General features: G+C 46.2%; 1 protein-coding gene across 2 annotated transcripts in view; it reads left to right on the top strand.

Annotated features, from left to right (window-relative positions):
* Positions 1-27,900, top strand: part of Tmc5 (transmembrane channel like 5) — a 75,849-nt gene that overhangs the window by 41,785 nt on the left and 6,164 nt on the right. For both annotated transcript variants that reach the window (XM_029539883.1, XM_021200282.1), the window contains 11 exons: positions 717-965; positions 3,791-3,942; positions 5,752-5,896; positions 7,380-7,535; positions 10,442-10,593; positions 12,746-12,824; positions 14,441-14,538; positions 17,359-17,454; positions 24,976-25,051; positions 25,267-25,400; positions 27,240-27,413. In XM_029539883.1, the coding sequence (XP_029395743.1) occupies positions 717-965; positions 3,791-3,942; positions 5,752-5,896; positions 7,380-7,535; positions 10,442-10,593; positions 12,746-12,824; positions 14,441-14,538; positions 17,359-17,454; positions 24,976-25,051; positions 25,267-25,400; positions 27,240-27,413 (1,511 nt within the window). The remainder of the gene's footprint in view (positions 1-716; positions 966-3,790; positions 3,943-5,751; positions 5,897-7,379; positions 7,536-10,441; positions 10,594-12,745; positions 12,825-14,440; positions 14,539-17,358; positions 17,455-24,975; positions 25,052-25,266; positions 25,401-27,239; positions 27,414-27,900) is intronic.

The raw sequence follows: 27,900 nt of genomic DNA on the forward strand, positions 1-27,900 counted from the left end.
AGAGGCAGGAGGCAGGAGGCAGGAGGCAGGAGGCAGGAGAGGCAGGAGGCAGGAGGCAGGAGGCAGGAGGCAGGAGGATGCTGCTTACTGGTTTGTTCTTCATGGCTCGCCCAGCCTGCCTTCTTATACACTCCATCTGCCCAGAAGTAACACAGCCCACAGGGAGCTGCCCTCTCCACTGCAATTATTCAGAAAGATGCCCCCACAGATTTGGCTACAGTCAATCTGACTGAGGTAGTTCCTCAGTTGAGATCTTCACTTCCTAGATACATCTAGATTTGTGTTAAGTTGACAAACACTGAGCGGTACACATACATGGAAGTGGGGGGGGTGCATTGTTTGATAGTTTAATATTCATTCACTCACGTGAAATGTAATAAGCTGAGCAAGAATGTGACATCAGTGACGTCAAGGGTCAGGGGTGAAAGGAGAATGGAGGGAAGGGAAGCCAACACTCAAGCTGCTCAGGCCAACATGGGGTGGGAGTTAAAAGGTGGGAATGGGAAGGTAGAATGTTAGTGACCATTCTGACCATTTAGAACAACCTGGGAAGGTGATAGTAGGGATACACGAGAGGGTCATTGTAAACAGGGATGAAGCCACCTTAGCCAGTGACCCTTGAAGCTGCCCGGCTGGGAATGGGGCTCTTGGAGCAGGGTTGTTTGGCTATTACAACACCCACTCCAGACCTCCTCCTCTTTGTCTCTCCACCCTAGGCTTACCGCAGGACCAGGAACAGTCTTTCAGAGCTCCTCAATTACCTCACCTTGTGGCAGAAGAGATTCAAGGTCATCGGAGGCAAGTTTGGAACCAGCGTCCTGTCCTATTTCAGCTTCCTGAGGTGGCTTTTGAAGTTCAACATCTTCTCATTCGTCTTGAACTTCAGCTTCATCATCATCCCACAATTCACCGTGGGTGCGAAGAACACCCTCCAGTTCACTGGCTTGGAGTTTTTCACAGGAGCGGTAAGTTCTCTGTTCTCCACTCAAGTTCACCACGATGGAAGGCCATGCCTTGAGCTCACTCAGACCTCTCATTCTGCCTGATGGAGAAGTGGCTGGTTCTCTCTCAAGTGCTGAGTGGGGCAAGACATTGTGGGGCGAGCCAGTGAAACACCCAGAGGTCCAGATCTAGTGTCACAGGCTGTTTTAGCCATACCCCACTTCTCTGCGCACTTAAAACATCTGCACATGAACCGGGCACTCCATTCTTATGAAAGATGAGCGTTCCTTACAGGATGCCTACTGTATGTTTTCTTTCCCTTAGCATCCGCTGCAGTGGACATATCAGCAAACCTGTTTCTTCTCTCTTCTCTTTCTTTTTCTTTCTTTCTTACTTTTTTTTTTTTTTTTTGGTTTTTAGAGACAGGGTTTCTCTGTATAGCCCTGGCTGTCCTGGAACTCACTCTGTAGACCAGGCTAGCCTCGAACTCAGAAATCCGCCTGTCTCTGCCTCCCAAGGGCTGGGATTAAAGGTGTGCGCCACCACTGCCTGGCCTTCTTTTCTTTATTTCTACAAAACTGGGGTGTATCTTTAAAAATATTTTTAATATTTGTATTTGTGTGGGGGGGTGTGGTGTAAAGAGAGCATCAGATCCCCTGGAGTTATATATAGGTGGTTGTGAGAGCTGTGCAATGTGGGCGCTGGGAACTGAACTCAAGTTCTCTGGGAAAGCAGCAAATACTCTTAAATGATGGGCATTCCTAGAAATTTATTCTTAGTTTTGTTAGACATGACAATGGTGATGTGATCATAGGAATGGATTCTTCATTTTCAGAGTTGCATGTTGAGTGATTTCAGAGTGAAATGACCTGATATCTGAAAATGTTTGCCTTTGACTCTTTTTCAGTCAGTGTGCATGCACACACACACACACACACACACATATACACACATACACATGCGCACACACATGCACACACACATACACAGGCACACATAAACACAAACACAAATATTCACATACATATATGTACACACATATACACACACAGGCACTTGAGTACTCACATACACACCCACACCCACACACAGTCCTAGTTCGTAGAGATGCAGAGGCAGGTTACTTGGGGTGTAGTTATAGCAGCCCTGCTCTACAGACTTTCAAAGGCAGACGCTCCTTCAATGCCAACTCACAGGGTAGAGGTTAGATGCTTCAACAGGCAGCTGTGTTGATAACACTCTAACTGATGCTAAGAACTACACGGGTTTATAAAACCCTCCAAGATGCATGGTAAAGCAAGCAAACAAACAAGCAAACGTTTTATATGTTTTATTTTTTATTGTGCAGGGAAGCCAAAGCTTAGACCTCGCACATTTCAAACAAGCACTGTGCAGACAAGCAACACAACCAGCCATCCTCCTTTATGTTTAATGAATCATTCCCCTGGGTTTATTCTTCTTTATTTACCTAGCATCTATCATTTATATACTTATTGATCAATTGCTGGGTTGATACTTATATGGGAAGAGAAAATTGCCTACACAGATACATCATTTCCCCTTATTACAAAAAGTGGCACCAGCTAATATGCAGGCACTAGTGATGCCCTGCCTTCTGGAGTTGTCATTTCCCCTTATTACAAGAAGTGGCACCAGCTAATATGCAGGCACTAGTGATGTCCTGCCTTCTGGAGTTGTCATTTCCCCTTATTACAAAAAGTGGCCCAGCTAATATGCAGGCATTAGTGGTGTCCTGCCTTCTGGAATTGTCTGGCCGCTTCCTGGGGTGTGCTCTGTCCAGCCAACACACTGAGTAGATGACAGAGGTTGAGGATGTCTGACCACTTGGCTTTCAGGATGCTTGGCTTGATCCCCAAGTTCAGGTGCTCACAGTGGGGTTCCTCAACTGCAAAATCACCTTAGTTTGAAATTCTCTCCAACTCTAGGAACTGAGTTTTAAAACATCTAGGTCTCTTCCTTAGGAAACTATAACCGACCTTTCAGTCCTATGGTTCTTTGATTCGCTCAGCCACAGGTACAACATATGTTTTTAAAATGTGTGTCTAGGATGGGGGCAGGGGGCTGACTTAGTGGGTAAGAACCCTTGCTGTACAAACATGAGGATCTGAGTTAGGATACCCAGCACCCACATACAAAGCCAGCCATGGCTGTGTCACCTGTAATATGAGCACTGGAGGGCAGAGCCAGGAGGATTATTGGACATCTAGCATAGCCTTCTAGGCAGCAAGCTCCAGGTTCAGAGGGAGTTCCTGACTTAAGGGAATAAGGTGGAGGAGAGTCATAGGGCAGAACACTTGTTTCTTCTCTGCCCAGCAGCATACTCATGCATACACACACGCACACATGTACACATGCACGCACACACGCACATACACATACACGCACACACACATGCACGCACACACACATGCACGTGCACACACACACATGCACACACATAGCACACACAGGCATGTGTGCATGCACATATTCACAACCAATACATTTTAAGAATTGTGCGTGTGTATAAGCATGTAAGCAGTCCTGGTCTTCATCATTATTCCCTAATTACACCTATATACAGAACATTCATATTGTATTAGGTGTGTCATCTCAAGATAATTTAGAACCTGGGAGGGTGGGCACAGGTCCTGTGTGGACACTAGACCACTGCATACAAGGGACTTGAACATCTGCAGTCGGTGGAGTCTTCAGCAGCCCCAGAGCTGATCTTGGATGCCAAGAAGCGACCATGAATACGTGAATAACTGCAGACAGGGACCTGCAGAACAGCCATTCATTTCTCAAGCAAGTTGCTTATCTCAGATCTTTCTACTATTCCTGTCAGGGTTATTTTGGGGACACGGTGATGTACTACGGGTTCTACACCAATTCTACAATCCGACATAGGATGGGCAGAGCATCATACAACATGCAGCTGGCCTACATCTTCACAATCGGAGCCTGCCTGATCATCTGCTTCTTCAGTCTACTCTTCAGGTAGAGTTTTTTTTTTTTTTTAATGGCTTTTTGAGACAGGGTTTCTCTGTGTAGCCCTGGCTGTCCTGGGACTCACTCTGTAGACCAGGCTGGCCTCGAACTCAGAAATCCGCCTGCCTCTGCCTCCGAGTGCTGGGATTAAAGGTGTGTGCCACCATGCCCGGCCCTCAGGTAGAGATTCTTAGGTGATCCTAAAGCTTATTTCATTTGTGTGGGTACACATTAGTGGGGGTCAGAAGATGTGTCTACATTTGAGGACAGAAGACGATCTTGGTGTCTTCTGCCCCTCAGGTACTCTCTATCTTTCTATCTTATTTTTTGTTTGTTTGTTTGTTTGTTTGTTTGTTTCATATTTAATAGGTTCTCTCTTGGGCTTGGAACCTGCCATGGAGGCTTATCTGGCTGTCTCTTGAGCTCAAGAGTGGAAGCTTCCCCAGTGCTGGAATTATAAGTGTCCACTATCATATGTAGATTACTTTTTACATGGGTTCTGGGAATTGAACTCCATTCTTGTTCTTGGGTGACAAATACTTTACCAACCGAGCTGTGTTTCCAGCCTCTAAAGCTCATCTTAGATTTAGGCAAACTCCAAGAAACTCCATCAGTAAACCATAAAGATGAGCATAGTGGTGCACAGCTCTCATTCTAACACCTGAGATGATGAGGAAGGAGGATTTTTGAGTTCAAGGCCAGCCTGGGATGCATAGTGAGACCTTGTCTCTAAATGAAAGCTAGCCCAGAACACAGCTTCTCTGCAATGGTGACTTCCACAGCTATCTGTGCTCTCCTTGTCTTACAGTGCAGAATATGAAAGGGATGGAAGATGCTCATGTGCCTTTAAAAACTTAAGTGACCAGTCTAAAAACAGGCAAGGTAGCCGAGCCATTGCACATGCTAGACAAGGTGGAGGGATGGTCGGCAGAGAGGAGGTTCAGATGGGAAGTGAGCTCAAGAGTGTGTCAACCTCTGTATTCATTTGCAGAGGACCCTGGCATGGATAATTAAGGCAACAGAAATCTGTCTTCTCACAGGTTTGAAAGCTTGTAGTTCTAGATGAAAGTGTTAGCAAGGTTGGTTTCTCCTCAGGAAGCCTCTCTTTGGCTTATTGAAGGCCATCACTATAGCTTGGATTTAGGATGTGAGAGGTGTGGTCTAATGGGGAATCTTCAAGTCATTGAAGGTCTGCCCTCAGAGGGAATTGTGGGGCTCTGACCCCTTCTGCTCTCAATTTTCCACTTCCTGGCCATAAGCTGAACAGATATGTTCAGCGCTCTCCTGCCTATCATGATGCATCATTATGGGTCCAGAGCAGCAAGGGCAACTAGACTTTGACAGAAGCCTCTAAATCTGAACCAAAGCAAACCTTCTCTCTGAATAAGCTGATTGATTGTCTTAGGTATATGTGTTATAGTGATGGAAAGCAAACCTTCTCTCTGTGTAAGCTGATTGTCTTAGGTATATGTGTTATAGTGATGGAAAGCAAACCTCTCTGTGTAAGCTGATTGTCTTAGGTATATGTGTTATAGGGATGGAAAGCAAACCTTCTCTCTGTGTAAGCTGATNATCTTAGGTATATGTGTTATAGGGATGGAAAGCAAACCTTCTCTCTGTGTAAGCTGATTGTCTTAGGTATATGTGTTATAGGCATGGAAAGCAAACCTTCTCTCTGTGCTGGTAATTCCCCTTTCTCTGAGAGAAGAGTTTAGACTGCCCATATTGCCTTTCATTATCAGTGAGTGATGTGTCTCATCCCTGCATGCCTCAACACCGTCGTAACGTTTGCACGTTTTGGTTTCTGCCTTCCCCCAGTATGGCCAAGTACTTCCGGAACAACTTCATCAACCCCCACATATACTCCAGAGGGATTGCTAAGCTCATCTTTTGCTGGGACTTCACTGTCACCCATGAAAAAGCTGTAAAGCTAAAACAGAAGAATCTGGGCACAGAGATCAGGGTACGTCCCAGACTCCAGAATCCGACCCCCAAAGTCCTCCCCACCACCCTTCCTCACCCCCTCCCCACTTCCCTGCTTTTCCTTCCCTTTCCCATTTCCCTTCCTCTTTCCCTTTGAGATAGGGTTTCAGCCAGGCTGAGGTGCTTATACCTTTAATCCCAGCACCTCAGGAGGCAGGGGCAGGTGGATCTCCCTGAGTTCCAGGCTGGGGTGGGGGGTGGGGGGTGCGGTGGGGGGGATTGTGGGGTGGAGTGGGGTGAGGGGTGTTCATGTGTATCACAAGCTGATCTGGAATTTAAGATCCTCCTTCCTCAGACCCCCTGGTGCTGAGATTATAGACCTTTGCCTCCACTCTTGTCTATAGAATGTTTAATTATGAATAACACCCAATGCCAGCCAGTGCATGGGGACACCATGTCAGGCTTTGTGACGGTATCAGCCTTCGCTGGGGCCAGTTCAGCAATTCCTCTGAAAACACATCCACTTGAGCGTCCACATTAAAAGTTCTACCCTAGAGCGGTGATTTTCTACCTAGAGCAACCATGTCCCTCATGGGGAGGTTGGGCTAGCTCTAAAGACCTTGTTCAGTTGCTACAATGAGGGCAAAGGTGTGGCGGTGTCTAGTGGGAGAAGGCTTGGGATGCCATGAAGTACAAGGGAAACACAGTCTTCACACCAGATGCAGAGGCTGAGCTGCCCTGGTCTACAGAGACGAACGAAGCAGCCAGGCGTGGTGGCCCATGCCTTTAATCCCAGCATTGGAGGGGCAGATGCTGGAATCTAAGGCCAACCTGATCTACAACAGAGTGAGTTCCAGGTCAGCCAGGGCTACAGAGTGAAACCCTGTTTCAAAATACAAATCCAAACAACAATAACAGTAAAGCCCATCAAAATAAAATAAACTATAACTTATCAATAAATGAGCTGTGATGGCAGCTTTAACTTCTTCCCCCCATGTGGTTCTCAGAATTATTTATAAAGAAAAGGCTTCTGTGGAGTGTTTTGTTATGGTGTACACCTGCCATCCTGGGGAGGCGGAGGCTGGGGGATTGTGTGTTTAAGGGCAGGCGAGGCTACACTGTAAGACCTTGTTTCCCCCAAACACAAAGATTTGAGGAGAAGAAAGGCAGGAAGAGAGTGCCTGAGGGAGGGAGGGAGGGAGGGGGGGGAAGGGGAAGGATTAAGAGAGACAACAGAAGAGGAGAAGAGGAAGGAGAAAGAAGGGGCAGAAGAAGCAGCACAGAAGAATGCACACCATGACCTCTTGGGTCTCTCTGTTTGTCCAAGATTGGAAATGGAGTTTGAAGTCCTCGTGCTTCTCTGCCGTCCTGAGGTTCCCCCTTGGTCTCCCATGATCCACCTTGCAGACTTGCAGCACAGACTTACCCTGCAGCTCCTGTGTGGTCTGGGCTAGCCCTGTATTCCTGCTGACAGGCAGGGAAGGACCAGTGGGTCCCACTGAGTGTTCTCCTGGCACTTGCAGGAGAACCTGTCTGAGCTCCGCCAGGAGAACGACAGACTCACATTCAACCAGCAGCTGACCCGATTTTCTGCTCATGTAGCCGCTTGGCTCGTCTCTACTGGAGTGACCGCAGCCTGCTGTGTAGCTGTCTACTACTTGGCTGAGTATAACTCTGAGGTAACTCTGAGGGCCAGAGCAGAGAGAGCTGGGGAGGACTGGGAGGCCACTGGGCAGATGCAGAGCAGAGGCCTTGAGCTGGGCCCTGTGGCCAGCAGCAGCTGCACCCATAGAGCCTTGCTTCAAACTGCAGAACCAATCCTCTTCTCAGGGCCAGATCTGCACGTAGGAGTCCCCAGGGTGTAATGCACATCACAGGGCAAAGCATACCAGACTCCTGTGGAGGTGGGACTTTGGCAGAGAGCTGGGATCAAGTTCTCAATTCTGTTTTTTGTTTTGTTTTTCTTCTGCTTTTTTGGGACAAAGGCTTGATATACAACAGAGGTCAGCCTTAAATTCCTTATCCTCCTGCTTCAGCCTCCCAGGGGCTGAGACTACAGATGCTCAGCATTCTTTATGATTCTGTCTCCATGCCCCCAGGACACCTGACAAAGTAGACACTCTAACACATGGGTGAACTCTCTGAGTGGCTTAATCTTTCTTGGCCCAGGTGTTTCTCCCCTGGTTTAAAAACAAGGGGTACAGGATTATGCAAACCTGAAGGGTCAACATTGGCCACATTAAAGTCTGACTTGAAAGAGGGGAAACTGAGTCACAGACTTTAGAGGCCACCCCAGGGTGGAAGTTGTGACTGAGCAGCTGCAGGTGGAAAAGCTTTGTCTCCCATATCTTCCCTGAAGTGCAGGGCTGCTACTGAGAGGCTCAGAAGTCCTGGGCCTACACACCTGCTCTGTGCTGAGCAGGATCAACTGCTGACAAAACCCAGTGGCAGTCACTGGTGACCACAGCATCCTGTGGCTAAGTTGGGCTTTGTTTCATTTCACTGAATTCTAGAGAGTCTCTGTGGCTTGAGGGATGCTCCCATGACTCAGAGACGCCAAGTACTCAGGTCCCCCTCAACTGATCAGTATGGGATAGAGAGCCAGCCTTAGGACCCAGGTGTGCCAGCTAATTTCCTCAATGATCAGACAGAAGCAGGGTCAGGGAGGAAGGATATAACTTGGCTCACAGTTTTAGGGAATGCCGGTCCATCTTGGAGGGGAGACATAATGACTGGGCATGGTTAGCATAGGTGGGCCCCCTTGATGGGGCTAGGAAGCAGAGAATGTGGGAGGCACCAGAGGCTGGCTTTTTGACCTTCAAAGGCTGGTGCCCTGTAATGCATTGTCTCCAACCATGCTTCCTGCCCAAGGACCCACAACTTTCCACAACAGCATTACTAGCTGGAGACCAAGTACTTATACAAACACACACATACATACACACACACACACACACACACACACACACACACACCTCTAATTTCATAACTTACCCATGATATGAGGGTTCCAAAGAATTACTAAGAGAGGTACTTACAACACCTCTATAAGTCGATACAGTGGGTCAGGCCTCAGGAGAAAGAAAATGAAACATGGGGCACCAAACACACCCACAGGAATCACGCCAAGGAAGATGCCTGGCAGAGCCAACCGCCAGGGACTATATTCTCATGTAAAGGCACTGCGTGGGCAAGCCTCCTTCCCAGTTCAGTTCTTGGCACAAAGGAAGTCTGGTGAACCTGCCTCAGGCTGTACAAGAAAAGCAGGGGCAGTCAGCCCTGAAGTCATATTCATTCAAGTAACATTATATGGCCTGAGCAGGTTGAGTCTATATGTTTGTGAACATATATGCATATGATATATGGGTAACAACAATTAAAGAAAAACCCCACAAATTTGAAATAGAGAAGAGTGAGGTATACATGGGAGAACAGTGAGGAGGAAAGAGAAGGGAGAAAATAATGTAGTTATGTTTTAGTTTAAAAAATAAAGTAAGGGCTGGAGAGATGGTTCATTGGTTAAGAGCACTGACTACTCTTCCAAAGGTCGTAAGTTCAATTCCCTGCAACCATATGGTGGGTTACAACTATCTGCAATGGAATCTGATGCCCTCTTCTGGTGTGTCTGAAGATAGCTATAGTGTACTCAAATATAAATAAATAATTATTTTTAAAACAAATGTAAAATAAGGGGCCAGATATGGTGGCACATACCTTTAATCCAGGCACTTGGGAGGCAGAAGCCAGCAGCTCTCTGTGAATTTGAGGTCAACCTAACCTACATAGTGAATTCCAAGGACGGCCAAGCCTACACAGTGAGCTCCTGTCTCAACTGCCCCCAACGCACAAATAATAACAATGATATTATAGCAACAATAATATAAGTAGCGCGAGAAATCCCACACGTGGTGTTTAGTTTCCTTGCCTCATGGCTAGAATAGATTGTTTCCACAGCAAGAGAATTCAGTTTCATATGTAGCTCAAGGTATCCTGGTGAGAAGAGCCAAGTTCCAACAGAGCTGTTTGAGTTTAGGTCACTGTTCTAGTTTTGCTCCGATGTCATGAAACTCTATAAATAAAACCAACTTGAAGCGTAGAGGACTTACTTGGCTTTATACTTCCAGGTCACAATCCATCACTGAGGGTGGAGGCAGGAACCATGGGTAAACAGTTTGTGGCTCCCCCCACAGGCTCATGCTTACCAAGCTTTCTTATACAGCCCAAGAACACCTGTCTAAGGATGATGCTGCCCCTACTGAGCTTGGCCCTCCTGCCTCAATTAACAGTCAGGACAGTATCCCACACACATGCCCATAGGACAATCTGATCTAGGCGATCCCCCAATTGGGTTCCCCCTTGGCACTTGACTCTAGGTTGTATTGGCTTGACAAGAAAAACTCACCAGCACTCAGCTCTGATCTTGTGCTTCCTTGCTGGGTGACCCTGGGGAAATGTATTTACCTTTCTGAGACTCAGTATGCCTCAGAGGAACTGTGAGTGGGGTTCTCTACTTGAGACCCTCTGTGTGTGTGGAGAGGGTCCACAGCTCTGTGGACCTCTCAGGCTTATGCTCCAACCCCTGCAGTTCCTGAAGACGCACAGGAACCCTGGGGCGGTGTTGTTACTGCCCTTTGTTGTTTCCTGCATCAACCTGGCCGTGCCTCGCTTCTACTCCATGTTCCGCCTGGTGGAGAGGTATGAGATACCAAGACAGGAAGTCTACGTCCTCTTGATCCGGTAGGTGTGCTGGGCCTGGTTTTAGCTCATTTCCCAGAGGTAAGAGTTCCGGTCAAATGTCAAAGTTCTGTTCCTGAAGGAAGGCATTCCAGGAACAATGTGTCCTGCTGGGTTAACAGCTGCCTTCTTGGGTTTTTATTGCTGCAATGAAACACCATGGCCAAGAGCAAGTTGGGAGGAAAGTGTTTATTGGACTTCCACCTCTGTATTGCTGTTCATCACTGAAGGAAATCAGGACAGGAACTCAAACAGGGCTGGCCCGGGGATTAACCTAACCCTCAAGTGTAGCCCCTGTACAGGGGTCCTGCCTAAGAAGCCCTGGTACCCACTGCTTCATGCAGGAGAAGGCATATTTTTGTAATTCATCCATCAAAACAGAAGGGAGGATGTTCTTGGTGACTTACTGGCTCAAAGCCAGCACTCCCTGGTGATGTCCATTCATATGTAAAGAGGTGTGTTTGATGAACAAAACCCAAAGCTACCCAGTTTCTGTCTGTCCTTGCTAGCAGATACTCTGGCTAACTCAGAGCTCTGACCATGGATCTGTACAAAGTGTCCTCACTGCTCACCTCCCGAGTCCTTCCTCTCTATGGCCTCTGGCCTGAGGCCCATGTGCCAGCCTCCTTTTCTGTCTGACTTCTCATCATGCCCTGCACTGGTCTCCAAAGTGTTCTCAGACACATCTAGCTCCATAGTTACCTCTGCTCTGGCCTCAGCCCTAGGGATCACTTCCTGGTTTCATTTTTGTTTCTACTCAAGTGTTGTCCCTTCATGGAGTTCTTCTCTACCACCCTTATTCCTTACATTATCATTTTCTTCCCCTTCCTAGTAATTTATCTATTATCTCTCCCAGCAGTGTGCACATGTGTGTGCCTCTCTGTCTCTGTCTCTCTCTCTCTGTGTCTCTCTGTCTCTGTCTCTGTCTCTGTCTGTCTCTCTCTCTCTCACACACACACACACACACACACACACACACAGAGTGAATGAGGAAATTGTTTTATTATTTACAGTACCTGAGGCACACCAGATGCTCAAGGTAACTAGTGAATGACTGACTCAATAAATCAGTGAGTTGATCATTTTCCATTACATTATGAAAATTCTAATCATAAATGATTTTTGTACCACCATTATTCCTCCCAATCCACCCACAGGGTAGGGATCCACTTTCTTTTGTTGTTGTTGTTGTTGTTTTGTTTTGTTTTCAAGACAGGGTTTATCTGTATAGGCCTGGTTGTCCTGGAACTCACTCTGTAGACCAGGCTGGCCTCGAACTCAGAAATTCACCTGCCTCTGCCTCCCAAGTGCTGGGATTAAAGGCGTGTGCCACCATGCCTGATGGGATCCACTTTCTTAGGTGTGATGGCTAATATTGATTATTGACTGGACAGGATCTATAATCATTTAGCAGACAGACAGATCTTTGGGCATGTCTGTGGGGGAACTTCTAGATTGGCTTAATGGAAATGGGAAAACCCACCAATTGCGGACACACCCAATCCTAAGGGCTAGGACCCCAGACTGAATGAAGAGCAAAGAATAGACTAGGCACAGGATTTACCTGTGATAGAGTTAGTTAGAAAGTTTAAGGGAGATGATTCATTGAGGGCCTCAGGACAGCATCTTGGATAAGTATTCAATAAATAAATATTAAGCACATTTCTTATTACTGTAACGGGCTGTAATGGTAGAGAAACTGGCTCACTTGCAGGGTCAACAGAAGAGTGTATTAGTCAGAACACATTAAGTTTTGCTGTAGTAAGAATCCTCCCCAAGTCTCAGAGGCCTGAGGCACAAAGGTTTACTTCTTGCCAGTGTTGCATGTACATTGTAGACTGGAGAGAGGGTTGTGTGCATGTGAATCACCAAGGGACCAGGTCGAGGTATCAGTGCACATCTAAGATAGTGCCATCTGCCCTTGCAAAGAAGTTCAGTGTGTTCAGGAAGCTCTCAAGGTAGCATGTAGTGTTCAGGGTTAGAACTGACACATGGCACATCTGCTCATAGTTCATCTAGAACTCACGGGCATATCCAGCCCCCCAGCTAGGTAGGCAGAAACGTGTGTCCTACGGAATGGCTACAGGGAACAGGAGACTGCCAATGAGGGTGGCCAACGAGGGTCATCAGAGCTATCTTCTCTTCTGTTATATAGAAACATCTTTTTGAAGATCTCCATTGTTGGAATTCTTTGCTACTATTGGCTCAACATCGTGGCCCTGTCTGGCGAAGAGGTGAGATCTATGTGTTGATCTATGCTGCCTTGCGTTTTGTTTCTTGGCCTTCAATCACCAGAGACTGAGTTTCCTGACAGCCATCACACTTCATTTTGGGAATAGGCGAGGAAAGAAGCTGGTGTGGGAGGTCGCATGAAGCAGGCAGGCTTTGTGGAGAAGCTGAAATGTCAATCAAATACACTCAGTCTCTTTAGCATCAGTATCTGTAAGACAAGTACGACTCAGTATCAGGGGTAGTGAGTACTGTGACCAACCACTAATCTTTCCAAATAGCCTGAGGTTGGGCACAAGATCCTTCTTGAGGTTTGGTGAGTTTTATCCATACCCCAGACACTGTGGGCTCTGCTGAGATGCAGACATGTAGCTCATCTGCACGGTCACACCCTAACCCTGACCGTCCCTCACACACTCAACACGGCTTTTCTCCTTCTCCTGCCTCAGACCATGGGTTCCGGTCCTTGCACCTCACAGTGGTGCCCCAAGTGCCCTCAAGAGAAAGCTAACCCTGTTGGTTCCAAAAGTCTTTTTTCCTTAGAATGCCTCTCCTTCTACCACAAGTTTCCTGTGACAAACAAAACAAAACAAACGAAAACCCCTTTGTATCATACAGAGTCTCTAGGCTGTGACAAAGGATAAGTGATCTCTTATTTCTCTGACTCTGCTTCCAATACTAAGGCACTACGGGTCCCTGAGGGCCCACACTGGCCAAAAAAACATTGCTATGTCTGGACTCAAATTATTTGCATAACATAGAATTTTTAGCTAATCTTAATCATCAAAGATGTTCAAAACCAGCTTTTGAAGTTAGGATGTTCGAGAAAATATCATATACTTCTGTCCACCCATTTAGTCTTCCATCCATGTATTCACTTATTTATGTATCCATCCCTTCATTCATTAACCCAGTGATCCACTTATTCAACTATCCACCCGATATTCATCCATCCACCCATCCTTCCATCCATCCACCCACCTATCCATGTATCTCTCCCTGCATTCACTTATTGTCATGTTCCCATCCATCCATTCACCCACCGGTTCATCCATCCATCTACCCACATTTCTCCCTTCATCTACTATCTATCCATTCTTCTACTCATCTACCCATCCATCTATCCACGAATCCTTAAGCTATATGTGGAAATCTTCCTCCCCCTTTAGCTAGATATGGAAGGTGCTAGTGTGTCCCCTCATAGTTCTGACTTCCTGTAGAGGTTTCTGTCTACCAGGTCACACCAACTTGTGAAAACCTCTAGTCCCTTTAAAAATGACATTTTCATTACTTGCAAGTTCCATATTTTTATGCAACGTAGAAGTCAATAAGCAGAAAGGGGAGGGCCATTCTTACCCCTCCGTGCTACTTACTCTCCTGAAGAAAATACTTAGCCCTGGTGAGGAAATGGGGTCTAGAAGGGACAGGGCAGACATCAAATATCTTAGAAGTAGAGCTTATGATTTGGGACCACTTTGGTACATGTGAGCCTTACACACACACACAGCTGATTTGCAGATTAAGTCTCCTTTTCTGGGTGTAGAGGGTGTGGTCAAATTGAGCCCACATGTGCGATAATCTGGGCCACCAGCCCTGATCCTGATTCATGTTTGCCTTCCAGTGCTGGGAGACCCTCATTGGCCAGGACATCTACCGGCTCCTTCTCATGGACTTCGTGTTCTCCTTGGCCGATTCCTTACTGGGGGAGTTTCTGAGGAGGTAAACATTAGTCAGTTGTGAAGCTGTAACCAGAGCCTGATTCCTAGCTGAGCAGGAAGGGGGGTGGGTGCTGCCTTCCCTGCTGTGTCTAATCTGCCCATTGTCCTTCAGGGCATTGTTCTCTTCTAACTTAACTACATTCCACCTCAACCTATACAAGCTGGGTTTAGGCTGACCCTGTCCAATCTTCTCTTTGGACAAAAATTCTAGGAATAAAACACATGGAGCCACTTGGAATCTATCTCTCTCTTTGTCTTTGTCTGTGATGTGGGAATGGAAATTACTGCCTCCAAAAGCCGGGCAGTCACTGCACTACTGAAATGGATCTCCAACCACATGTGCATTATTGTTGAAGATTTTTTAATTTGTTCATTGTTTATGTATATGCACTCAAAGAAGATGTCAAATTTCCCAGAACTGGGGTTAACTGACAGTTGTGAACCACTCAGTGAGAGTCCTAGAGACTCAACTTAGATTTTTCTGTGCTAGCAGCCAATACTCTTAATAGCTGACTATCTCTCCAGCCCACGCTAAAAATCCTTATCTATCTGCTGTAGATGATTTTAATATTCCAGCGTGTATTCCTCCATATTTGTGGGTCTTGTTGTTGTTTGAAACAGAGACCAGCTACACACATAGCATGGGCCAGCCTTGGACTCCTAGCAAACCTCCTGCCTCAGCCTCAAGTGATGGAATTATAGGTGTGGACCACCACACCCAGTTAGAATGACTTTCCTCACAGATTTCTCTACATACACATTGCCACACATGTGCATACTGTATCATACTCTGTAATCTCCAAAACACGCAGCTCTTGTGGTTTTGCCGCACAGAGCATGAGGATCCTTGTTTAAGGTTGGCAGGATCCTTGCAGACAATGCTTTTATGCAGCAGACCATGTTGGACATACCTAGCTCATTGTTTTAAGATAACTGAGTCACTGGTGCTTATTTTAGGTGGATGTACAGGACTGAGGCACTGTGACCATTGGCCAGATGTAGTTCATTTTTTAACTTTTATTTTTTGCAGTGCTGGGGTAGAGAGACACAAGGCCTCCAAGTGCTCTGTGAGCACCCCACTACCAAACCGTACCTGAGCCCTGGGTGGCTTCTGCTTCATTTTTATTCCTTCACTTTGCAGTCATTTGACGTGCGCACCCCTCTTCTTTCAAGGCGTTGCTTTTGCTGAGGCTGTCCCTCAAGGTCTGAGAGAGTAACACTCCAGTCCTGGACACCCCTTGTTGCCTCAGTTTCTCTAGAGTGAGATGACATGATATCATGTCAGGTTTACTTTATGGCCAAGCTGAAGTTCTGGACAAACTTGCTTTTATTTCTGCCTCTGTCCAGAGACTGAATGTAAAGGGGAGAAGCATTTTTGTTGTTTAACAGATGGGGGGGGGGCATGGAAACTCCCCTGTATAATGAAATCTGGCTGAAGAGATGGCTCAGTGAGTGAAATATTTATCATACAAGCATGAGGGCCTGAGTTTGAGTCCCCAGAACCCACATAAAAGCCAGCCGTGGTAGCACATATATAATTCCAGTGCTCCCAATGGGAGATAGGAGAAGTGCCCCCCCTACAAACTTCTCATCAAAAGACCCACCTCAAACAAGGTAGAATGTGAGGGCTAATACCCAATATGGTCCTGTGACTTCTATATGCACACTGTGCCCATGTATGCAGGCACATAAATGTGAAGATACACACATACACATATCAGACACATGAACAAAGATTTAAAACAATCATAGTAAGATTAGAGAAAAGAACATGTCCAGGACAGCCAGGGCTATACAGAGAAACCCTGTCTTGAAAAAAAACAAAAAAACAAAAACAAAAAAAGAAAAGAAAAGAACATGTCATTAGTGAACAATGTGAGCCAGGCAGTAGAGGTACACACCTTTAATCCCAGCACTCCAGTGGCCCAGGCAGGCAGGTCTCTGTGAGTTTGAGGGCAGTCTAGTCTACAGAGATAGGTATAGGACAGCCAGGGCTGTCTTACACAGAGAAACCTTGTCTTAAAAACCCAAACCAAAACAAATGTGATCCCTGATAGGTCAGCCGTGTGCCAGGGCCAGGCAAGGCAGGTCTTACTCCCGAGAGCAGCTGGGGAACACAAGCTGAACTTGCCAGCAAGAGAGAAGAACTCAGAGGTGGGTGGGTAGGAAGATAGTGATGGGAAGGATGGATGTGGGAGGAGGGGGAGGGTAAGTATGATCAAACTGCATTCTGTGACAGTCTCAAAGATTTAACAAAAACAGTATTTAAGAAAACAAGAAAGAAAAGGATCAAGTTTCCCCAAAGTATATAGTGAGCCTGTTTTCTTCCTTGCAGAACACAGACCTTCGCTGGTTCCAGAGTAATACCATGGCTGAGTGGCTCAGTGGCAGAGTGCACCCTTAGCATATGCAGGGCCCCAGGGCCCATCCTCAGCACCAAAAAAAAAAAAAAAAAGTTTTTAAAAATGCATTTGTGTCAGAGGTGCTCAGTTTATCTGCTTCATGGGGAAAACAAAAACTAATAAGCAAAGAATGGATGAACCAGAAAGTAGGCGAGCCAACTGAGCTACGCAGGGCAGCCCACAACCTCTAGAGTTGTTTGCATTGACTGCAGGAGTTCTCTACCTGACAGCCCTGTTAGGCCTGTACCTCCCCAGTTATCTCCACTGTTGGAGAACTTGCTGTAGACTGGGGACCTCAGCATTTGCTCTGGGACCTGCAGCTTCATTTTTGACTCTTGAGGGTCCCTGCTGCTGTTAGTCCCGGTTGGTAGAGGTCTCTGAATTGTCGCTTGAGTACTAAACCCAGAACATTTTCACAGGCTCATTGGGATGAAGTTCATCACTAGTCTCAGCCTACAGGAGTTTGACATTGCCAGGAATGTTCTAGAACTGATCTACGCACAAACTCTGACCTGGTAAGTTTTGCAGTGCAGTGTGGAGTGGCCCAGTCACTTCCCACCTGGGGGTGGACTTCGAGTCTTGGTTTTAGGTCCCTGATCTGTTGTTTAGAAATCTGCATAGGTGACAGCAAACACAGCTAGTCTGAAAGCTGGGAACATAGCATGTGTTCTAGATTATTGTTTGCCTTCAGGGAACCCCGAGGATGTCAGATGAGGTCAGCTTAGGGCAGGGAAGCAACCTGGAGACCTACAAACCATAGGCAGCTATAGTCCTGGTTTGTTTGCACCACTCCCTCCATTACACCTTCTCCCCCATGACACCCTCCCCCATGACACCCTCCACATCACACCCTCCCCCGTCACAACCTCCCCCATCACACCCTTCCCTTCCACCCCTGCCACACTGCTTTTTCTAAAACTCTGGATTACTCCCTATAGTGTTGAACAGCTATCTCTCCCTAAAATGCTTTGTGTGTGTGTGTGTGTGTGTGTATGTTTGTATACATTAGTGTGAGCTTGTTCATGTAGATACATGTATATGTGCACACATGTGGAGACCAGAGAAAAATCTTGTTGTGCCTCACAAACTGTCCACTCTTTTTTAAGAAAAAAAAAATTTTTTTTAGATAGGGTCTTTCACTGGAACTCAGTAGGTTAGGCTGTCACGGGGACCCTTGGGACCCTTCATCTCTGCCTATTCAGGTTTAGCATTATATCACATGCTATCATGCTTGGCTTTTAAAATATAGGTTCTAGGGCTCTAACTCATACTTGCTTAGTTATTTACTTACCAGATGGGCACTTTACCAATTATGCTATGACCCCAGCTCCATGTAATTCTTACACTAAAACAGAATCACTAATGTGATAGTATTAGAGGAAGATTTGGCCTTAAAGTGGAGCCACCATTAATGGGCCCTTATAAAAGAGAGGCTTCTGGATCCTTCTATCATGTGAGGATAGTGAGAAGGCTCCATCCATGAACCAGGAAGTGAGCTGCACTGGACACTGAATCATGCCAGCCCCTCAATCTTGGACTTTGGGTCTCTCAAATTTTGAGCAATAAACCTATGTTGTGCCAGGCGTGGTGGTGCATGCCTTTAATCCCAGCACTTGGGAGGCAGAGGCAGGCAGATTTCTGAGTTTGAGGCCAGCCTGGTCTACAGAGTGAGTTCCAGGACAGCCAGGGCTACACAGAGAAACCCTGTCTTGAACCAAAAACAAACAAAACAAGACAAAAACAAAAAACAAACAAAAAAACCCTATGTTGTTTAAAGTTAATCAGCTGGTGTTTTGTCATAGTGTTCCAAATTAGTAAATCAATTGCCAATACTCTTAATTTTATGTTATGTATATGGGTGTTTTTCCTGGATGTATGAATGACATGTGTGCACATTGCCTGCATAGAGCAGGAGAGATCATCAGATGCCCTGGAACTGCAATTAGATAGTTATCAGCAGCCAAATAGGTGCTGGGAATTGAACCTGGTCCTCTGAAAGAGCAGTCAGTATTCTTAATCACTGAGCCATCTCTCCAGTCCTGTGTGTGTGTGTGTGTGTGTGTGTGTGTGTGTGTGTTGTGTGTGTGTGTGTATGTGTAGTTTGTTGTTTGTTTGCTTGCTTGTTTGCTTGCTTGAAGCAGCTTAGAGCAAGATAGCACTATGTAGCTATGGCTGACCCAGAACTCACTATGTAGACCAGGCTAGCCTGGAACTCACAGAGATACACCTCCCCCTGCCTCCCACCATGCCCAGTCCAATCTCCAATACTTAAAACACTGAAGATTTCATACATAATTCTCTTCAAAGATCTGGCCTTGAACTACAATATTTCTGATGTGGCCCAAACTCAACTCTTGAGTCCCCAGTGTCCCCAGTATTGATTTGTCTTTTTTCAGTGAACTTATCCTCCTCTCTCACAGTGGAAAACTTAACTGCTCTCAAATCTTCACAGAGAGAATGAAGGTGGAGGACTATTTGTTTCTTATTCCTGTTCTAAAGGCCCTCTTTCTCCCCCCTCCCCTCTTCCTTCTGTTCCTTTCTCCTCTGTCTCCCTCCCTCCCTGGATTACGTTTTTAAGGACAAACCAGATGACCAGATCATGGACTTCTGCTCTGTTTCTGTGGTAGGCCTAGGATCAAATCCAGGTCCTCATGCACGATAGCCAAGTGTTTCAGCACTGAGATAGCCCTCCTAGCTGCTGGCGTCCCTCCTCTCACACAGGCACACTTAGAAACCTTAGAGCAGCCCGAGAGTCTTTCCTTACTTATTATTTTAACATGATGGAGTCAATACCAGAGTTTTGTGTGGTCAGACCTATGAATGTAGCCTCTGACATTACTGGGAGACAATATCACAGCACACTCTCTGATCCTTTGGCTCTTATAATCTTTCCCCCACTCTTCGGCAACATAGCCAGAGCCCTACGTGTGTGAGTGTTTTATGGACATATGTATTGGAACTGGGCTCCAGGACTCTGCAGTATGATTGGTTGTGACTTTCTGTAGCAATCTCCATGTTGCAAAGAGAAGTTTCTTTGAAGAAGGGCAAAAACTACACTTATCTGTGGCTATACAGATAAATGTTTGTTAAGGGCACATAGATTATTGTTAAGGATCATCATAGCTAGCTTTCTTAGACAGCCCAAGACCACCTGCCTAAGGATGGTCCTGCCTACATTGGGCTGGGCCCTCCTGCATCAGTTACCAATCAAGACAATCCCACACAGATGTACCCGTAGGCCAAACTTTAATTGAGGCTTGCCTCTCAGATGACTCTAGGCTATGTCAAGATGACAGCTAGAGCTACTCACAACGTACTCTTCAAAATAGAGCGCCCCATAAATGTCATCACAGTAAAACCAAAAGCACCTGGAGGTTGCCCAACATGCAGTTGGCACTGTTGTCAAAAAAAAACAAGGGTAGGCTTCTTTGTATGTTGAACATGTTAAGCACTCTGAGAGAAGACGGAGTTTCCTGAAATGCATTTTTAAAAAAAACAAAAAAACAAAGGAAGAAAAGGAAAGAAAGAACTCAAAGAGAAAGATACCTAAATTCATGTGAGGCGCCAGCCTGCTCTGTCAGAAGAGGGAGAGGAAGGGAAGGAGCCTATGCTGATGGAGCTTACGATTCCTGGAATAACAGATTTATAAAATAATAATAATAATAATAATAATAATAATAGTTTTTAAAAATCTTTACAGAGAAAAATAGTAATGGTAAATTACGAACCTGGGTAAAAATGGGCTCTCCACCTGCCAACCCTTTGAAGACACCCAAAAATAAAATCTAAGTGGCAAGTCAGGAGTGTTACATTTAAAAATAGCCAGATGAAGCCGGGTGTGGTGGCACATGCCTTTAATCCCAGCACTCGGGAGGCAGAGGCAGGCGGATTTCTGAGTTCCAGGACAGCCAGGGCTATACAGAGAAACCCTGTCTCAAAAAACCAAAATAATAATAATAATAATAATAAAATAAAAATAAAAATTGCCAGGTGAGAGAGCTTGCCTTCAAAGAAGATAGAGGATGTCTAAGGACAAGGCCTGAAGTTGACCTCTGATCGCTACATGTCCACCCACACCTACATCCCCAACAAATGCACAAGCTTGCATATGCAGCTATGTATACACACACACACACACACACACACACACACACAGTCACACACACACTGGCCATTATGATTGATTGATTGATTGATTGATTGATTGATTGAGACAGTGTCTCATTTTGTAGCTCGGCTGACCTGGAACTCACTGTGTAGATCAGGCTGTCCTTGAGTTCACAGAGATCCACCTGTCTCTGCCTCTGTTGGGATTAAAGGTGTGTGCCAGCATGCATGGACTCAGCCATTGTACTTTCTGGAATGTTTTGAGTTGCCTATTGATAAGCACAGAGTTTTTTTTTGTTTTGTTTTTTTGTTGGTTTTTGTTGTTTTTCAAGACAGGGTTTCTCTGTGTAGCTCTGGCTGTCCTGGAACTCACTCTGTAGACCAGGCTGGCCTTGAACTCAGAAATCCGTCTGACTCTGCCTCCCAAGTGCTGGAACTAAAGGCATGTGCCACCACTGCCCGGGTGATAAGCACAGTTGGAAAAATGGTATTTTTTCTTTCTCCATACAAATTACAGATTTCGTCTTTTTAGATTTTAGGATATCCTCCCCATCCCACCCCCCCATTTTTTCCCTCTCGATACCAAGATCAAGCCCAGGGCCTTGTGCTTACCAGGCAAGGGCTCTGCTTCTGAGTTATAGCCCCCAACTGTGAAAGTCGTCTTTAATGATGAGTTTTTGAAGTAAACAGTGTAATAACCAAGGAGCGTGTGCTGGGCATGATGGCCGAGGTAAGGAGACTTGCTTCCCAGCCTCCACTTCCTCACAGCACTGCCACCTACCAGCATGTTAGCACACCTGCACATCAGGAACCATCATCTACTTAATATTTTCTTTTAAATTCATTGCATTTTTTAAAAACTCAAATCCACAAAATATTTACTCAAATACACAAAATACTTAAAAGTAGTATTAATTCTTTGAGAATTTCATATATTGTATCTTGATAATATTCACTTCCCTCCTCCATCCTCCCTCAGACTCAACCCCCATTCCATACCTTCCTTTTGCATCGTTAATTTTTCTAAGAAAAAACAAAAACCTGTCCAGTCCTAAGACTGCCTATACACACTTGCATGTGTGGCCAGGCACTGGAGCACGTTAGACCTAGTAGGGGCCACACCCTTAAAAAAAAAAAATTGATTCCCCAATCTCCTGGTAGACTCTCCATTTCCACTAGCTACTAGCTCCCCCTAGCTAAGCGTGGGACTTTATTTCCACTTCCCCTCTCCAGGCTGAGATTTTTGTCTGGCTTGAACTTGTGCAGGTCTGGTGTGTGTTGTCACAACTGCTGTGAATTCAGATGTGCAACTGCCTGTCCTGATGTGTCTGAAATACACTATGTCATTGAAGCAATCCACTATCCACTGACTCTTATAGCCTTTCCATGAATCTTACCACAATTACCCATGAGCCTTGGAAGAAAGGGGTGGGGCGCAGATGTCCCATTTAGGGTTAAGTACCCAGAAGTCTCTCTTTCCCTGCACCTTGATGAGTTGTGGGTCTCTGTTAATCACCATAACTGCAAAAGGAAGCCTCTCTGCTGAGATCCGAGGGATGACCTGATTACAGGCATACTAGTAAATCATTAGGACTCAGCTCAACACTGTGCCGATTTATCAGAGTAATAGCAGTCATTCTGTCTAGTCACATGCTCTTAGCCCCAGATACAAGCTCTAAGAGATGAGTTTCACTTTGTGGACAGACCTGAAGTCCAAGCAGTGAGTGCTTGGTTACTTCTATAACAGTTGTGCCACTAGTGCACCAATGGGCATATACATGTATGCCAGGCCAGTCATGACTGTAGCTTCCAGGGACAACTATTGGGTGAGACCGGCGATTACTTTTCTTCCTCAGGAGCCTGCTTAGTGCCTTCTAGCACTAGGAAAGTTATCAGCAAGCATAAAGCTTGCAGGTGAGCACCAGCTTGATCTCTCTATGTCCTGTGATGTCTTCAGTAAGAGGATCTTACCACCAATCCCCGGGAAGTGACCAGAGCATTAGCAAAAACCCTTACTATCGGGGGGTGTCTATGGGACCCCACTGGTCAAGACTCCAATAGAGGCAGCCCATTCCTAGCATGGGGCATTTTATTTGTTGTTCTGTGGTGTCTAGTAGAGGCATTGTCACCTCATTACAAGATAACTCCATTTCAACTCGTTTTATACATGCGTATACTTATAGCTTACAAGCTTCTTCAGTAGTCATCTTTCAGAAGGCTTTTTCAGGTCTTTAGTTTAGCTATTGCTCTCCTTGCTCCTGCCTCTCCCTTGCCCTCCCACACCGTACCACATTTAACCTTTCTTGTTTCATTAATCTCCTTTCCCCCCTTACATCACTACTTTTTACCTCCCTCTCCTTGAATGTCCTTCTCCATGTTAGCTTTGAATCTTTAGATATGTGTTTCACTCAAATACCCATACAAGCCAAGAAATTACTCAAATATATTTTAAACCATCTTTACTTTACTATCAAAAATGGAAAACTAATGCCAGGTTGTATAAGTCATAAGTTATTGGGACAATTGAAGTTACCCTGTCCCAAACAGTCCTTAGACCCTAGCTGTATGTTCCTGCCTTCTGAGACTGTCAGTTTAACAACTTCCTTATGGGTGTGCAGGTGGGGGAAGTGCTCCAGTGGGTAGCAGTGCCTTTGCTATGTAGGCATAAGAACCTGAGTTCACATCTCAGCACCCACACATAAGCCATTACGGCATGTGTGCCGCTACAACCTCGGCATTGTGTTGCAGGGAGACAGGAAGATTGTCGGGGATATTGTTGGCCACCAGCCTAGGCCCAGGTGTGGTGGGAGACCCTCCCCCATCTCAAAAGAGTAAGATGAAGAGTGATGGGGAAGGACACCCAATGTCCTTCTTTGATTCTGCACGCAGATGTGTGCATTCATTGCACACACATATACTACACACACACAGATAAAAATTTTAAAGTGTGTGGATCAGCAGGTGTGGGGCATTAAAGCCATCCTGGCACCAAGCTTCCTTGGGAATACTGCAAGAGAGTTGGAAAGCAAAAGACTTGGTGACCTGTAACTCAGTGCACTTCATTGTCTAGTCCCTGCAGGCCTTCTCGAGTACCATGGAAAGGATTGGGGACACACATGGGAAGGACGATCTCACAGTTGAGACACACTAGATTAGGGCACATTGAAGTGCCTCTGATGGTTTAGTGGCTCTGTGGTGGGGTAGAGGGATGTTCTCCCTTTGTCTCTGCAAAGCCTTCCCAGAGCTGAGGCAGGAGCAGGCATGGTGGGATGTCTCTGGTGTGCTGTTATTCAAACATTCCCCCCTGCGTTAGTCTCCTATGACACTACACAGCGAAAGGAACACTTACCATGACGAAGTACCGCAGTCACTGTGTCGGCAAGTGGCTCCTTCCCAAGCCCACGAGGTCGGGATTTGCCCTGTGCCTCTCTCTCTAGCTTACAGCTGCCCTCTCCTTCCCTGTGTCTTCAGACACTTCTCCACCTTGTTTGTGTCCTACTTGATTCTCTTAAGAACATCACTCATGCTGGGCAGTGGTGACCCACACCTTTAATCCCAGCACTCGGGAGGCAGAGTCAGGCGGATTTCTGAGTTCGAGGCCATCCTGGTCTACAGAGTGAGTTCCGGGACAGCCAGGACTATACAGAGAAACCCTGTCTCGAAAAACCAAAAAAAAAAAAAAAAAAAAAAAAAAGAACAAAGAACATCACTCATACTGAATTAGAGCCTACCATAGTGACCACGAGCCTACCCCATTCTAATGTAATTTCTGCTTGAACAACTCTACTTCTAAATCCAGCACTGTGGGGTGTGTGTGTATGTTAGGTCTTCATATATGAATTTTAGGGCAATGTGATTCTCTCCCTTGTCTCTGCACCCTGTTCTCCTAGTGTTTCCCCAGGTCTCTGACAGTCCCATTTTTCTCGCAGGCTTGGAATTTTCTTCTGCCCTCTGCTGCCTTTTATCCAAATGATCACTCTCTTCATTATGTTCTATGTCAAAAATGTGAGTTGGAGCCACGTTGCAACCAATTACATTCCTTTGATAACTTTTGACTTGGTGGGGGTTCAGGGGAGATCCCAGCTGGGAAAGGGCTGTGGGGAGGGGTCAGGAAGCCAAAAACTGGGAGGCTGTAAGTGGATGGTGGGAGAGTTGGCCCTTGGTGGGGTCCCAAGGACTGCAGTTGGCTGCAGGTGGTAGGAGTTCGTTTCTCTCCCCAGGTCAGCCTGATGATGAACTTCCAGCCCCCAAGCAAGGCCTGGCGGGCCTCGCAGATGATAACTTTCTTCATTTTCTTGCTCTTCTTCCCGTCCTTCACGGGAGTGCTGTGCACCCTGGCTATCACCATCTGGAGGTAGGGACTGCGGCCTGAGCTGAGGTTGTAGTGATGGGGTGGATAGACGTCTGCTTTTAAACATGGGGTTTATCATCCAGATATGAAGGCAGTTGCCACTGAAATCATAGTTTGATATTCCCAGTTCCTGAGAAGGGAAGGCTCTCCATGCTACGCAGGGCCACATGAGGAAAAGGCAGAGGCAGTCAGGAGGGAGGTGGACTGACGGACAAGAGCCTTTGCTGCGGTTTCTAGGGGAAGGAACAGATGAGGCAAGGTAGCAAGGCTAGGGATGGCCACTCTGGGTCTTTTTAGAAGGTTCTACAGTCTTGGGGGCTATTATAGGTCATTGAGATCCTGACCATGGGGTGACTGGAGCCTGGGAGCATGCTCCAACAATAAAAGCCCTGTTAAAAGAGGTGGCTATGCCACCGGCTATTTGGGGGTATTTGTCTGCATAAGAAGTCATGCTTCCTAGGCTAGTCCTGGAAAAGGAATCCTCCCCAGGGCCAGTAAGAGTCTCAGATGGTAAACATCCGAGTAGAAACCCGGCTTAATACAGAGCTCAGCTCATGTTCCTGGGGTAGCCTGCAGATACAAGGGTCAAGGGAGGGAACGCATCCTACCCTGGATTTATTCTGTACATCCTACACCATATTTAGGAGCCATGTCCTCATTTCTGCCAGGTGTTCAAGCTTCCCAAACTGGGAGAGGCCACTTCCTCCACAGTGAGAGGGAAACTTGACTGAAGTGAGCCAGAGATCCTGGCTGAACCGGCTTCTCCCTTGGGCACCATCTCACTGCAGCCCCAAAGAGCCCCTTTCCACATGGTCAGGGTCCTCTCTCCTAAGGGCTCTCCCCATCTGAGTCTCAGCTCCGAGGTCAACTCTAAGCATCCTAGACACACACCCCTGGCTGCTGCTGGACCCTTAACCCTTTCCTGTCTGAGGCCCACGTTTCCATCCATCATTCCATGGTTCACAGTTTACCTATATGAGCTTTACTGCATGTATGTTCATCATGTGTTTGCCTGGTGACTGCAGAGAACCTCAGACTTTCAGGAACTGCTATAGATGGTTTTGAGACACTATGCGACTGTTGGGAACTGAACCCTGATCCTCTGCAATAGTAACAAGTGTTCTGAACCTATGAGTCACTCATCCTGTCCCAATCCTCACTTCTTTTGTCATATCTATTCCCCACCCTCTCCTTTAAAAAAAAAGTATTTATTTATTTTATGTATATGAATACGCTGTGTTATCTTCAGACACACCAGAAGAGGGCATTGGATCCCATTACAGATGGTTGTGAGTCTGTGGTTGCTGAGAATTTAACTCAGGACCTCTGTAAAAGCAGTTAGTGCTCTTAACCGCTGAGCTATCTACACACACACACACACACACACACACACACACACACACACACACGCGCGCGCGCGCGCACACGCGCGCGCGCACACACGCACACACACCTTCTTAGCCTTCCAGTTTCTACTCATTTGTAACAGCTGGCAGTACCTGAACACAAGGTCACACGTGGCTTCCATAGCTAACAAGCTTCCCTCTTGGTAGGTCTTAAATCTCATTGCCAAGAAAAACCCTCTGGTCGCTCCCAAGATACTGCTAGATCATTGCCTGGAGTCTGGATTGGCCACTGTGGTAGGTGATACCACTGCTCTGAGAGTTGGTCCTCATGTGGCACATAACTTTCCATGGAAGTAGAGTGTGAGGAGAGCAGGCAAGATTTTCTGTGTCTAGGGCCCAAGCCCAGGAGGGACCCCTGGATTGTGAAATGCACCTGCATTTCAGACACCTGCATCGGAGTTTTAGGCAGCAGGTGGTTTTCTGGTTTTGTCTTCAGACTGAAACCTTCAGCTGACTGTGGCCCGTTCCGAGGTCTGCCTTCCTTCATCCAATCCATCTACAGCTGGATCGACACTCTGAGCCGCAGGCCTGGCTACCTGTGGGTCGTCTGGATCTACCAGAACCTCATTGGAAGTGTGCACTTCTTCTTCATCCTCACCCTCATTGTGCTGTAAGTGGGGTTCCTTGGGAAGTGAGAGGGGGGAGAAGCTAAGGGTTCTTGGGAACCTTTTGTTGACATGAGATGACAGTGGTCCTAGGGATGTTCATTTGGGACACAAAGAAAGGGCATGTAGAGGGTTGGTGAGATGGCTCAGTGGGTAAGAGCACCGACTGCTCTCCTGAAGGTCCTGAGTTCAAATCCCAGCAACCACATGGTAGCTCACAACTACCCATTATGAGATCTGACACCCTCTTCTGGTGTGTCTGAAGTCAGCTACAGTGTACTTATGTATAACAATAAATATATCTTTAGAAAAAAAAAAGAAAGAAAGGCATGCAGAGCAATGAGGCCAGGATGGTCTGGACTCTTCCCTTGAATAGTTTTCTGAAAAGTGTCATTAATATTTTTAATATTTAATATAATAAATATTATAGTATTAGGTAAATACTTATTTTAGATATGTATATTATATAAATATTTAATATATTTAAATAAA

The sequence above is a fragment of the Mus pahari genome, chromosome 1 (assembly GCF_900095145.1).
Source record: "Mus pahari chromosome 1, PAHARI_EIJ_v1.1, whole genome shotgun sequence".
Classification (NCBI taxonomy): Eukaryota; Metazoa; Chordata; class Mammalia; order Rodentia; family Muridae; genus Mus; species Mus pahari.